Raw genomic sequence first — 13752 nt, 5'->3', positions numbered from 1 at the left:
CATCCTGTTTGATGAAGTTGTGTGACACCTTATTGATAACCATTACATGTAGCTTGTATTGCATGGAGTGCCATGCTGCCACAGTGGTGCCTGGGCATATAATTCATGGTAAGGTAATGGTGACTGTAATCAGGCCATGTGATATTGTGCGATGGTGCGATTTCACACAATTGACCTCAAATCGTATCCAATTGCACAATTCATAAAAAATTGCACAATTCACAAAAAAATGCACAATTCTTAAATAAAAACCATAAATAAATGCCTAATCTGAAAAAATTACACGTCTGCACTTAGTTTCAAGACGATTAAATTTCGAAAAAGCCCAAGAAACGTTCCGACACCATCGCAAACAATCGAAGTTCAAGGCGTCATTTTCATTTTTTGGCAGTTTCGGGGCCTGGTGCTAGCTTTTTCATTCTTAAGAATTGCTTATTGGCGCAACGCAAACAATTCTTCTCTTTGAGTTAGCCTATCAGGACTGCTGATACAAATCCATCACTTATGATCCTTCTGCAAAAGAAACAATAAAAAACTCTGAACCAAGGTGGTGAATAATACCTCGGTGGAATTTGGCAAGGAACCGGGGAAACTTCAACATGGCCGTTCGCTTTTTTTTTTTTAGCAGACTTTGAAAGCTGCCGCGAATGTTTACATCTTCGGTGTAGTGTTACCAATTTGCATAATTGTCATTGAGATCATCTCAAAAGGCAATGTCACGTTTTCTTCATTTTCTATCAACTGATTTCGGATTGTAACAGTGTCTTCCTCTGACAGATGACTGGATTACTTGTTCACTAAACCCAGTTTTAACAGTGAAGGAAGCGAAAATAAAAGATTGCAGCTTTTTCAGCCGCTGTTTCACAAGCTGAGAATGGTCACGCGCGATCGCTTTTAACCCCACTAAACTAGTACGCTGCATGCACAAAATTATGCTTGATTGTACCTTAATCTTTCGAATCAAAACTTCAAAAACAGCATTTTCTTGATTAAAAACGCTCAATACTTTTGGTTGTAATTGGCAAGAAACCGAGAAACGCTTAAAGAGCGAACTCTTTCCATCTTGATCATACACGTGCACACACGTGCGCACATCGCCCCAACAAAAACGCAAACACAGTTGGCTGTGTCGCAGAGTTGGTTCCTGTAGAAAGGAACTGAACTGTGACCTCGGATGAGACGTGTGAAAAACTTATCACTCGAAAAGTTCTTTGTTTCCCTGCCTTGAAAGTTGATGCACTCGACTCGCGCCTGGATACTCGAACCTTTCGAGTTTCGAGGATCTAGTCACGAAGTTCGTGGTTCAAGGGACTGTCAACTTACATTTGCACGGTACTGTATGTGTCATAATTAAATTTTTATATCCCAATTCACTCATAATTGCTTATTTTTTGCCCCTTTATGAAAAAATCATCGCTAGAGCAGCATGAACGTGGTTTACTTTCTCAGAATCCTGGGAAAACAAGCTTAAAATAGTTGAGGGAAAAATCACATAATTTGCATAATTTACCGCATAATAGTCCTTTCTTATCGCACGATCTACTTTAAAAATATCGCACAATTTCAGATTTTTTATCACACCCTATCAGATGGCCTGTATAATGGAGAGTTAGGGTTAGGGTTATGTGGGTGACTATATGGTACCTTACCATGAATTTCTTGCCGGTGCATGGACTACATTCTATTTGAGAGTGGATTGGAGGGACAGTGTGAACACTCTGTTTTCATGAAAAAGCTGTTGTGGCAGGGAAAAGATTTTTCTCTGCAATATGTTGCACAGAATTCAGCACGTTTGAATGTGTGCATCATGAAGTGAGGACAAAATGACCCACATTTTCAATGTTACTGGTTAACATCATGTGCACTGCTTTTGTCAACTGTCGCACTACAAAATAGAAATGAACCAATATAAATGCGTTATTCATTATCCCATGAGCCTTCAGTAGCTGTTGTCTCCCGTACAGTGCACGTGAGTCCCCTAGTGTGTGCTGAACTAACAGTAAATCTACGTCATGCGTGACCAGTATTTTTGAAATTATTTGAATGGAGTTTTGAAATTTACATGTCAGTTTGAACATCGCGGGCGAGATTTCAGAGTTCCTGTAGAAATTACCCTAGTTTATTGACAATATAAAACTATGAATTTTTCTATACATTACAGCATTTTAAGTATTCAAAAATAACAATAATTTCCCAAGTATTTTGAATTTTTTTGTTCAGTTAATGCGTCTTTTTCAGAAAGACTTCTCAAGATTCCACTAAAATGCCGGAATTCGAATGTTCATTTCATTCTTGGATCAACTGGTCACGTGTGACATAGATTGACTGTAAATATCAAATGTCAGAAGGGTTGATTCTCCAAGTTAAGGGTGCAGTACATCTGAATCCTAAGATGTCTGCCATAATCTTGCAATTTCGCGTACTCAAAAAAAAAAAAATACTATCAAAAAATGACCATTGGTTTGTACAGGTAGTGAAGAATCCCACAAACATTTCATATTTTTTGGGTGATGTTTAGAGCTTTTATAAGAAGAAGGGGCATCAAGAGGAAGTTACTTTTAGGGAAATTGAGAAAAATGAAGATTTTAAGAGGATTGAAAGTTAAATTTTGGGGTTAAATAATAAAAAGATGAACACCAAACATTGTTTGGAATCTTGGTGTATGTACACTGTATACATTCTTTTTTCCCCACTTTTAATACTTCATTAAATCATTCTCCATTTCATAAACTTTCAGGTATATTGCCCCCTTAATATTATTATCTTCTTCCAGGAAGGGGCTGTATTTAATCACACTTATTTGAGTGCAACAGCACACATTTCTCTTGTTGTGGTCTGACTTTATTATTCTTTCAGGCTGACAAGGGTCCAGTGCTGACTGCAGCTCGTGACTGCAGGTTTGAAGTCCTCTGGGAAACTGACTTTGCATGCCCTCAGGCCAGCATCATGTCGACAGACAAATGCATTTTGCAAAACGAATTTGTCGACTTTGACTTGACTAAACTCACTGCTGACACACTGGATAATTACCAGGTTCATTATGATGTTATGGAGCAAGGCAAAAAGACGAATTACATTTTTTACATGAATGTTTGTAAATCTCTTGGTTTTTCATGTGGAAAATCAGGTTTGTATTTTAGTAGACATTCTGTTTATCATATACTGTATGCTACTGATTAACCTATAAACTTGTGCAGTTGTTAAGCTACTGGCTTGCTTAAAATTAGTGAATGAAGATTTAAACTTAAGCCCAATTCACACCAAGGCTGAAACACGTTTAAAAGCTGTTTAGTTAAACACAGGTTAAAATTGTTTCCTTCATAAAAGCTGCTTTCAGATTTTTGTCGACTACAGATTTAGCACAAATGAAGGCATAAGTTAAAGTTTACTTGAATCCTTTGTCAAAGTCAATGGTTCAACTTTCTGTTCAAAATTTTCATTTTGTTAAACCTGGTTTTATAATTAAACTTGTTTTGTTGGTGTGGATGGAGCTTTAGTCAGAGTATTATTGATATCAGTGATTAATAAATCTTAATAATTTTTGTTATTCCAGGAACCAATACTACAGTTTGCCAGGAAAAGCAAGATGGAAAGATGAGATGGTCGCTAGGAGATTTGTCAAAGCAAACACTGCGATATGCAGATAGACGTCTAACTTTAACCTACGAGAATGGTGAAAAGTGCCATTCAGGTCTCAACCGAACAACTATCATCATGTTTAAATGTAACTATCACGTTGACAAAGGCAAGCCTGTTTTTAACAGTGAGAGCTACTGTTTCTACTTCTTTGACTGGGAAACAAAATTTGCTTGTCCACCCAGTCGCCGCACTGGGACACGCTGTCGAGTAGAGAGCCCTACTGGCGTGCGCTATGATCTGTCTGAGCTTGTGCGCATGGACCAGGAACCCAACTGGCTCGCCCTGGATGGAGAGAGCAGTAAGTCTGACAAGCAGATTTTCATCAATGTCTGTGGTCAACTCACTGCTCGTAATGAAACTCAAAAGTGCGAAACAGCCGCTGCTGTTTGCATGTTTGAAAAGAGTACTGGGAATGTAGTGAGTCTAGGGCGATACAGGGATCCACCAACTCTGAATCCTGACAATTCGATTAAACTGGTTTACTCTGGTGGCTCTGAGTGCAAGAAGGACAACGACAGGAACAGCATCAAAATAAACTCAACTATTACCTTCGTGTGTCAACCTGGAGATTTGGAAAGTCCACCTGTTCTTGTGAGCCACACTCAAGACAACTGCCTATATGAGTTCATGTGGAAATCAGGTGCTTCTTGTTACAATAGGGCTCTAAATTAAACTATGCCAAACTGTAATTAATTATTTTGTGTTGATCTCTGTTTGCATAAATTAATACAGTCAACTCTCGCCTTGCGGACACCTTGCTATTATGGACAGCAGCTAAATCCCCGGCAAAAAAAAATTATAGACATCAGTTTGACTGAAATAAATTCCCATTATTACGAACTCTCGCTATTAAGGACACTAACTCACAGTTCCGAAGGTGTCAGCAATAGAGACCTTTAGATTCTAGAACGAGTACAAGTACGACTACGAGATTTGACTTCAAGTTTTTAGCGAAGTACTAAGAACAGATATATCACAGAAAGTTTCATTTCACTCTTTACGAACGACCAACTTGATGCAGTTGGTTTGAATGCTGATAGTTAAGCCCTTTCGTGTTTCAAAAAAGACGAGATCACCTACGTTTCGAGGACTTGTTTTCTCCACTACGAGATTCTTACAAAAACTCATAGTAAAATGACGACAGCTATCTCGTTTTCCCGCCAAAATGACACTGGTTCATTCGCGCGCACTCTTTGTTTATTGGGAAAACTCGAAGTCGTACTCGTACTAGAATCTAAAGGTCTCTAATAAAGGGAGTTGACTATACATGTATTTTACCAGCATGGAACAGAGATCTGGGTTTACAGGTACATGCCAGTGAAGTGTGCAAAGGCATACTATTCAATCACATACATTTGTTTTCAAAAGGAGATGGTTAAGCAACTTTTGACATTCTATGTTCAATCTTGCCGACATAACTTTGGTTCAGGTTAATTTTAATTTTCTTGTTTTTTTGTTTTGTTTTTGTTTTAAAGTGATAATTGTACTTTTTTCTCTCTGTAATGCATGAATGAATGTACATGTAGTCTACCTTAAAACCCTTCCAGGTAGAGCCTGTACATTGTACATGTACACACATTTTTCCCAAGAAGTTGTTTTTTGAAGTTTACCTGTATATGTCTGAAACTGGCTGTGTTGCATTTAGGATTGCTTTATAGGTGTAATAGTGGATGTGTTTTAAAATAATATCTTCAGTGGGCCTGGCTGATGAAAATGCCCATGTGTGAAAGCCTCGTTTTATGTCTTTTGCTGTTCTGTAGTGGACTGGCAAACTCAGAAAAAGAAAATCCGCATTCTCCCATTAGGAGTCAAACTTTCTAGTTTGGATGCTCTGCCACTGAGCTACGGGAGACTCATGGGAGCTAAGGCCATTAAACTACTGTAGGTTCATGGGACAAACATCCCGCATACTGCTAGGATTTGAATGTCGATGGGTGATGTGTGTGAAGTAAAAATAATATTAACAAGAGATGACAGGCATACTCTGAAAAAAAAAAATCTTAGTCATGTGGAATCAAGATATTGCTGCAGATGCTGATCAATCCTGGGGCTCGAAGTGTTTAATTTGAAATTCTATAGATGGTCAAGTTGCTTACACAATGTACTTGCAGTCTCATTTTTTTTGTATATGCTGACACATATACATGTATGCACATGCAGGCTACACTACAGTTTTAATCATGTTTTCTTTGGTTTGAATTGTTTGTTGCCAGCTGCGGCATGTCGTCTTGGTGTGAGTAAAGGACAAGACTGCAAGGTAGAAGATGCAGATGGTGGTTATGTGTTTGACTTAAATCCTTTGGCAAGGCATACATGGAACAAAAAGGATTTCTATTCTGTGGTCAATCAGTCACAATACACATATCAACTGAAGGTAGGGCCTTGCTTTAAAGGACTTTGAGTCTCTTCTTCTTGAATTACTAGTATTGGGGTATTAAATGAATACATTACTTTATTCTAATTAATAATGCTTTAGAAATACACAGGCAAGTAAAAAATAGCGATATAATATTCTGACGTTTTGGCGACGTCATGACGCCATTCTCAAGGAATGAATAATACAAGCGAGTTCAACGGACTAAGATCTTAGATTTGCATTAATGGGGTAATTTAAATAAATACTTTGGCGCAGATCGAATCTGTTTGTACATTTAAGCGTGGTCTTGATTGTTTGATGTACATCGTTTCGTTAATTAAACAACAAATTGTTTAATTAATGAAATTACATTTGTAATCACATTTTTCATGTGATCTGTGCGATGCAGATTATGTCGGCTACACAGCGCGACACCTTCATCAACGCATTGCTTAGCACAAAAATTCGGCAATCGGTAGACATTAATTTTCTTAGAAGCTCACGGTAACAGCAACCTTTTGAAAGAAAACCAATTTAGAATCTTAAGAAAGTGCCAGGGCAAATTTGATTGTTTAGTTTTTGAAATGCTTTTCATCAAGAATCTCAAGCCCAATTTAAACATCCAGACAGACTCCATAGGTGTGAAACTTTTTGTTTAATGCGTGTATTTTTAATTTTTTCTCACGTTACAACTTTTAATCAGCTATTGTTGTTTTTAGTATTTACAGACTGCAACTAACAAACATATTTTGACTTGATAATGACGTTTAGCTAATGTCGCAACATCGTCATTTTTTAGCAAAGTTTTTTAATCCTAAAATGATTTTAAGAAATATTTTATCGCAATTTTTTATACATGTAGTTAAATAAATTAACTACAGTTTAAATCAATTTGCGTTTAAAAATCGTTTTTGGCATCAATCTCTTGAGCTCGCTTGGCAGTAAGGCCCAATCATTAATTGCTTTATAATATGTTTCTTCTGTTTATTTAATATGTATTTTAGTAATGACGTGTTATCTGTGATAGTGATGACTTCTGGGCTTCGCTGATTCACTTTACATTTTGTACACTTGGAGGGTTGCCTCTATTGAGGAGTTTTTACTTCTTTTGGAGCCATATATGGCTATTATCCAGTTCACGAGTGTCTGTAATTTTTACCTAGACTGTGAGCACTCTCTCTTTTGCTTGAAAATCTGCGGGGAAGAACACAAAAAACTGAGTGAGCAACGAGTAGCGTGGGCACTGGAAGGCTACTCACAGCTCTTGTGGCTTCAATGCCTGCACATGCGACTTCGCTGCTTGCGCATGCGACTTGAATACAGTGAAACTTCGATTTAACAAACCTCAGTCTACATGTACTATAACAAAGTTGTCAGTATATAACAAAATGATATTCTCCAGCCCGGCCTTTTAAAATGTATGGAACAGAACCTCAAAATAAGGAACCCTTGAAATAACGAACCAATTTCTCTAGTCCCTTAGCACTTTGTTAAATCGAGGTTCCAGTGTATCGTGCTCGTTCAGTTTATCTCATTCTTTCCTGCAGATTTTCTAGCAAAAGAGAGACTTCTTGGAGTATAATTATTTTTGACCTAATGTGCTTATCACTTCTCTCTTGATGTTATGATCCAGGTGTGCGGTGGGAGCAACCACACAGGCTGCGGAGGCTCCAACATAGGAGCATGCCAAGTAAAACAACTAGAGCCCAATTCAAACTGGATGATAGGCCAACCAAATAAAATACTGTACTACTATGACGGAATGTTGAATCTTACATACGTGAACGGAAAGAAGTGCCACAATAATGTCAACCGCACCACTCATATAACGTTCCTCTGCAATGAAAAAGCAGTTGATGATGGAATAGGAGTGCCAGAGTTTGAGAAGGAGAACCACTGTGTTTACAACTTCAGGTGGTTTACAAAATACGCCTGTCCTGCAAAGGTCAGTTTAATGCACTGGTGCAAGGTTTTTCAGTATTCATTTTAGAGTGCAGCATTTAAGGATTGTCGCAAAATATAAGCAAAATGTTGGTATAGTGCATCAAGTAATAATTATATCAAACGCAAGAAGCCGTGTTTCATCAGATATCCAAACCCTAAGAAGTAGACTTTTTAAACCACTTTTAGGTGTTTGGATATCCGATGCAACACACTTTCAAGTGTTTGATATGGCTTCTCAAATGCTCAATAATTCTTGGAGAAATTTAAGGCTAAAGTTGTCATAATCTTATGGTAATTAAGGAAAGCATATCCAGTGGGGATTTTCTTTCTTTTCTTCTGATGAATTATTAATGAGTTTGAGAAGTATCTTGCACAAACGTTACCAAGGCTGGTTACATGAATGTTCCAATACAATACAAAGAAAGTTGACAATAAAATAATTTTTATATTGTTTGTTCTTAACACTACCCAACTCAAAACTTTATGCTGCAAATACATGTATGATCTGCAATCAAAAGTTCTGCACCTCAAAGTATTAATAATAAAACGTACAATACTTTGAGGTATCATGGAACATTTTTGGTGTTAACAAATACATGTACATGTACATGTATGCCACTACTTTATCATCATTAATTTTTAGGTTCTGTATAATATTATGAGAAGTTGAAATATCTTAAAGCCGATTTAAATGATACAACTTTTGCTTATGACTGTCCCATGCGATTTCTAGAGCACGCGCTGCTCGGATCATGCAAAAAATCGCACACAACTCTCGTCATTCAACATTGCCTATACCTACGATTGTCGTAGGATTTTGAAACATCTTTTAAAATCCTACTACATTTTTTGTGACGTACACGACAGTTGTCTTAAAGCGAGTTGTAGGTTTGAGTTACCCAAAACAATTCTTGTCGTAGGCTTGTCGTAACCTTGTCGCATGCGACAAAGTCCTATTGTGTAAATTGCCCAGAGTGTGCCCGTTGGTTTGTATGGGGAACAAGATCTGATTTTTAGGTTTGAGGGTTATGAACAAAACTTTAATTTCTTCTTTGAAATCCTTATCTAGGTCACTGAATGTGTTGCCAGATCTTCCACAGATCAGTATGATCTGACAAGTTTGGTAAAAACAAAAGACAACTGGGAGGCTAAAGGTGGTGGTGGAACAGCTTACATCAATGTTTGCCGTGTGGTGAATTTTGGTCCCTCTGTGTCTCGCTGCAGTGGTACTGCTGCTGTTTGCTTGCAAAAAGATGACGATGGCTCTTATGTTAATCTAGGTAGGCTTAGGGCTTCTTCATATGAGCCCAGTAGGTGGGACAAATTTTGTCTTCTGTCCGTATGGGAAATTTAGTCCCGATTACTGGGATGAAAAATGCCCAAAAGGCCCCCAAAATACCCATGGAACTGTGTTCCGACTTGTCAGCGACCTTACAAGCCATGCGCAGTTGAATATGTTTTGTCCCAGACAGTCCCGGTATCCGGGCTGGAGTGTTCTAATGGGAAAAATTTCCAGCTCGGTTACTGAGATCTCGGTCGCAAAAACAGAGATCTCGGTAACCGGGCCAGCCCGCCTTCTCATATGAACACATCAAAATTTTTGTAAAGAAAAGAGTGGCGAGGGGAGAACTCGGAAACCGCACCAGTTCGGTTGACCAGGCTTATATGAAGAGGCCCTTAAAGGGGAGTGCTTCCTTTTGCCCCTGTGCATAAAAAAATTCTTCTATGTATCTCGGGATGGTCCAAGAACCTCTAATTACTTAAGGAAGATGCCTACTAATTCAAAAATATTTTTGCAAAGTTTGTGACTATACGGGATAAGTAAATCTCAGCAAGGGCTATTGAAATCCAATAAAGAAAATTGGGGATAACCACTCATTTTTCAGAGGCAATTTATTAATTTGGAAAAAAATTAATGCCATGCATTGTCATGTATTTTAACCCTTTTTGGAATTATTATTGCTGCTTAATTATATCTGAAAAATGCATGGTTATCACCAGTTTTCTCTTTTGATTCAAATAGTCCTTACTAAGATCTGCTTTTCACAAAACGTCACAAAAATACCTATGTGTTAGGACGCACCAACCTTAAAAGAGGAAAAGGAACACTTATCTGGACTTTTATTAGTTGTGATCCAACAGCCAGCTATTTTGACAGGCGACTACAGCGAAGATACCCAGCTACTGTAACTAAGAATAATTATTTAAAAACTAGTAATTATCATGGATTAGTAAAGTGCATTCGATCTCTTGTGAAATAACATTTGGCCACTACATGGGCTCGAGGCCCTCGCATCAAGACGAGGCGAGTGGTCAGCCAGTCAAAGGTGGCGCCCAAACCCTGAAAATCGCATGGCATTTAGACTGAAGCGAGTCAACCCAGGGGACTTCACTTAGCCAGCGGGATTCAAAGCTCTCGCATGTAATCGAGGCGAGTGGTCAGCCAGTCCAAGTTGGTGCCCACACCCTGAAATCGCACATCATCCAGAAAGAAGCGACACGAATAGTATGCGTTCTTCTAACGTCGAATGCAATGAGAGATTAAAGCACAACAAGAAGGAGAAACGCTTTCCATTTAGTCAAACATTCTGGGTTTGACGTTTTGAAAAAATTTAGGTCACAAATGGAATGGTATTTTCCAGTTAACCACAGGGGACTTGGAAGCAAACCTGTTCCATTCAGGAGATGACGTAAAAACACAGTCAGCTTACGTTGGAGAACTGGACCTGAGTAGGAATGGCCAAATGGAACAGAATTTTCCAGTTTTTCCGATTTCTTCTAGAATATTAGGACGACCTTGGTATACCAAAAATTCTTAAATTTCATTGTGGAAAATTTGTTTCATTTCAATCGTCACCCGTAAGTTTTGGTCAGATGGAAGACACCTCTTTCTTTACTTTATGAGAGTCTATTTTCCTTCTAGATCTGGCTTCTCTAAAGCTTAATCACAGCTCTGTGTATCATGTACCTAGGGCCATTCTATAGTCTCACAACCATTAGAGCGGTTTTCAATTTAGTGTTGTAAGACCAAAACCAAAGTAATTTCTCTGGCCAATCACAACAGATGTAAACAGCACAATCAGCCAATCAGAACTAGAAGCAAATACATGTAACCTGCGTCAAGCGCGGGAAAACGCGTGCTACTAGGCACGATTGGTTTGGTTTGGCTTCCCATTGGTTGAGTAAATGGTGCAAATTTTGCCGACCAATCATAGAGTCTAGTAAAACAAAACCAAAGCAAATGCGAAATTACTTTTGACATAATTGAAAACCGCTCTATTTCTGTTATTTAGTAAGTAGGATTTAGAAGTACTTAGTCTACACTAACTCTTGCTTCAACATGGATGTTTTTCCAGAGGATAGATCCTCTATAGTGAAGGCTATTTGCTTTGTAGGGTCAGTGACAGACTCGCCTCGTGTCGAGGGCCAGCACGTCACCATTACATACACCAATGGCAGTGAATGTAAAGGACAGACAGGAAAGCGATACAGGACAAAAATCACTTTCATCTGCAACACAGGATTACTAGTAGGTTTACCTTTTAATTTCATTGGCTCAATATACTGTATCATTTTTTAAAATGTTTTTGCGTTAAAGGATACAATACAATACAATACAATACAATACAACACAAACTTTAATGACACTCCCTGAAAAGGGCTTTCCAGTGACAATAATAATTAATTTACAACATTATACCTCAAAACGATAGTAAATCTAAAACTTGCAATGATGCAATGATTTATATGAGAAGAGTAAAAATTAAGCTAAAGAATGGTCGCTAAGAATAACAAGATAAGAACTTTATGTAAAATGCTAAGACAGACTAGAAAGGAAAGCGGCGGATAATTTATATACAATATATTTGTGTTATGTATATAATTAAAATGTATATAATTATTGATTATCATTAGAGAGTTTTAGAATGACGTTTGCAGCAAACGCCAAAGGACAGAAATGACCACGTGACCATGTTTACCTTGCTGTTTTCAGTTTCTCAGTAAAATTAAGTAGTTATGCATTAGCATCAAAGGTCAGAATTATTAGTGCACTATTCTCATCTATGCTAATTTTATCAAGAAATCACAAACGCGAATCTCACGTTGACCGTAAATGCGATTCTAGATCTCTCTAGTATCTATAATTATAGTTTTATCCTATTCCTTTTAAATTCTTCAAAATAGCGCGTACCATTATCGAAGTGATTATTTTTTAAGATTTTGCCGCACCTATCCTTTTGTAATGATGCATTCGATTTACAGACCGGCCAGTTCTTCCAAATGGCAAGACTCTAAAGGCGCTGTTACACTAGGCAATTTTGCTTGCAACTTGTGTCGCAATTCTGTTGTGACACAAGTTGCATGAATCGTTGCCTAGTGTAATATGCCCTGAAACGAACATGTCTCGCAATTTTTTTGTTGTCGCAATCATTGCGAGAAGTAGAGGTCGGCTCTACTTCGTGCAACGGTGACTGTAACAAAAACGTTGCGAACGATCCGTGCAACTTGTGTCACAACGGCGCAACGAAATTGCAAGAGAAGTTGCAAGAAAAATTGCCTAGTGTAACAGCGCCTTAAGAGGAACAATTTTTTTTCGGTTATGCACCAAGCTCTTTCATTTTGGGTCGCAAACACAAAACACGTGAAGGTGTGACCATTCAAGTGAAAGTTACTTTAATATCTCAGGTAGTACTTGCTTTCTTTCTTTCATTCTTTCTTTTTTTTTTTTTTTTACCTCCTTAGTTTCCAGTTATTTTATTTTCTGACTAATTTTAGTGTGCATTCAATTGAATTAAGAGTACATAGAATTATTGCTAAAAATCCGTCCTATAAGCAGTAACTGTTCTTGGACTTACAAGAATACAAATTGGTCAATAGTTTGCAGATTCGATTTTTCACATAACGTAAAACGAGAAATATAGAGGCTATTCCCTTTATTCTTCGGGAATACTTAAAAATTATCCTGCAAACATCACGCGGAATATCGCCTGATAGTTAGCCGACGAGGCCGTATAGGCCAAGTTGGCTTAAATCAGGGGATATTCCACAGGGTTGAGCAGAGTAATTGTTTTATTATTCAACAAATTGATCTACACAGCATAGGTTTTGTGGTAGAAAGCTGGAGACTATTGTTATTTTGTCCTTTTTCTCCCGGACACACGAAATTACGTATATCGCAGGATATCTGTTGTCTTCAGGCTGCGAATATTCAGTGTATCATTTGGATAGTTTAACAGTGCGCTGAATAATAAAGTCAATTGAATGTGACCTAAGAAAACTTGAGTAGCCAAAACGTTTACCAAGGTGCTATGCTATTAACCTTGATTTTTGTATTCCCAGAGTGAAGGTCCAAAATTTGATGGACTTGAAGACAACGGCTGCCTGTACAAGTACGTGTGGCAAACAGCGGCAGCTTGTAAGATTGTAAATGTTTTGGGTGACAACTGTGCTGTAAAAGATCCCAAATCGGACACAACCTTCAATCTGCTTCCTCTGAAGAAATGGCCTGGCAAAGTCTTGTACACCGGTAATTTAACCGACAACGAGGGGCAAGGAACGTTTGAACTAAATATCTGCGGAAAGGTGCCTGAGTGTCGCCAGAAAGGGGACAATGTCGGGGCGTGTTTGACCAAAAGTGACGGCACAAAGATTGTTCTTGGAGTACACAACAAGAAACTGGAATACAAGGGTGAAACTCTCACTCTAGTGTATAAGTAAGTTTGTGAAAGTGAAGGTCCAGTGCCTAGTTGTAGTTGAAGTTTGAGAAAAACTTAAGAAACTGTGGTGCTGCTTTGGTGGGGAACAAGGAACAA

General features: G+C 38.1%; 1 protein-coding gene across 2 annotated transcripts in view; it reads left to right on the top strand.

The window, feature by feature from the left end:
- LOC146453841 (cation-independent mannose-6-phosphate receptor-like) overlaps nt 1-13752 on the top strand; it is a 72755-nt gene that overhangs the window by 15638 nt on the left and 43365 nt on the right. For both annotated transcript variants that reach the window (XM_085096148.1, XM_085096147.1), the window contains exons 5-11: nt 2857-3127; nt 3554-4279; nt 5853-6013; nt 7629-7940; nt 9009-9219; nt 11335-11468; nt 13280-13653. In XM_085096148.1, coding sequence (XP_084952274.1) covers nt 2857-3127; nt 3554-4279; nt 5853-6013; nt 7629-7940; nt 9009-9219; nt 11335-11468; nt 13280-13653 — 2189 coding nt within the window. The remainder of the gene's footprint in view (nt 1-2856; nt 3128-3553; nt 4280-5852; nt 6014-7628; nt 7941-9008; nt 9220-11334; nt 11469-13279; nt 13654-13752) is intronic.

This window comes from Pavona decussata, unplaced genomic scaffold (assembly GCF_977016875.1).
Source record: "Pavona decussata unplaced genomic scaffold, jaPavDecu1.1 SCAFFOLD_322, whole genome shotgun sequence".
NCBI classification, from domain to species: domain Eukaryota; kingdom Metazoa; phylum Cnidaria; class Anthozoa; order Scleractinia; family Agariciidae; genus Pavona; species Pavona decussata.
The sequence above is the reverse complement of the archived record's forward strand: the minus strand, read 5'-3'. Positions and strand labels throughout refer to the sequence as shown.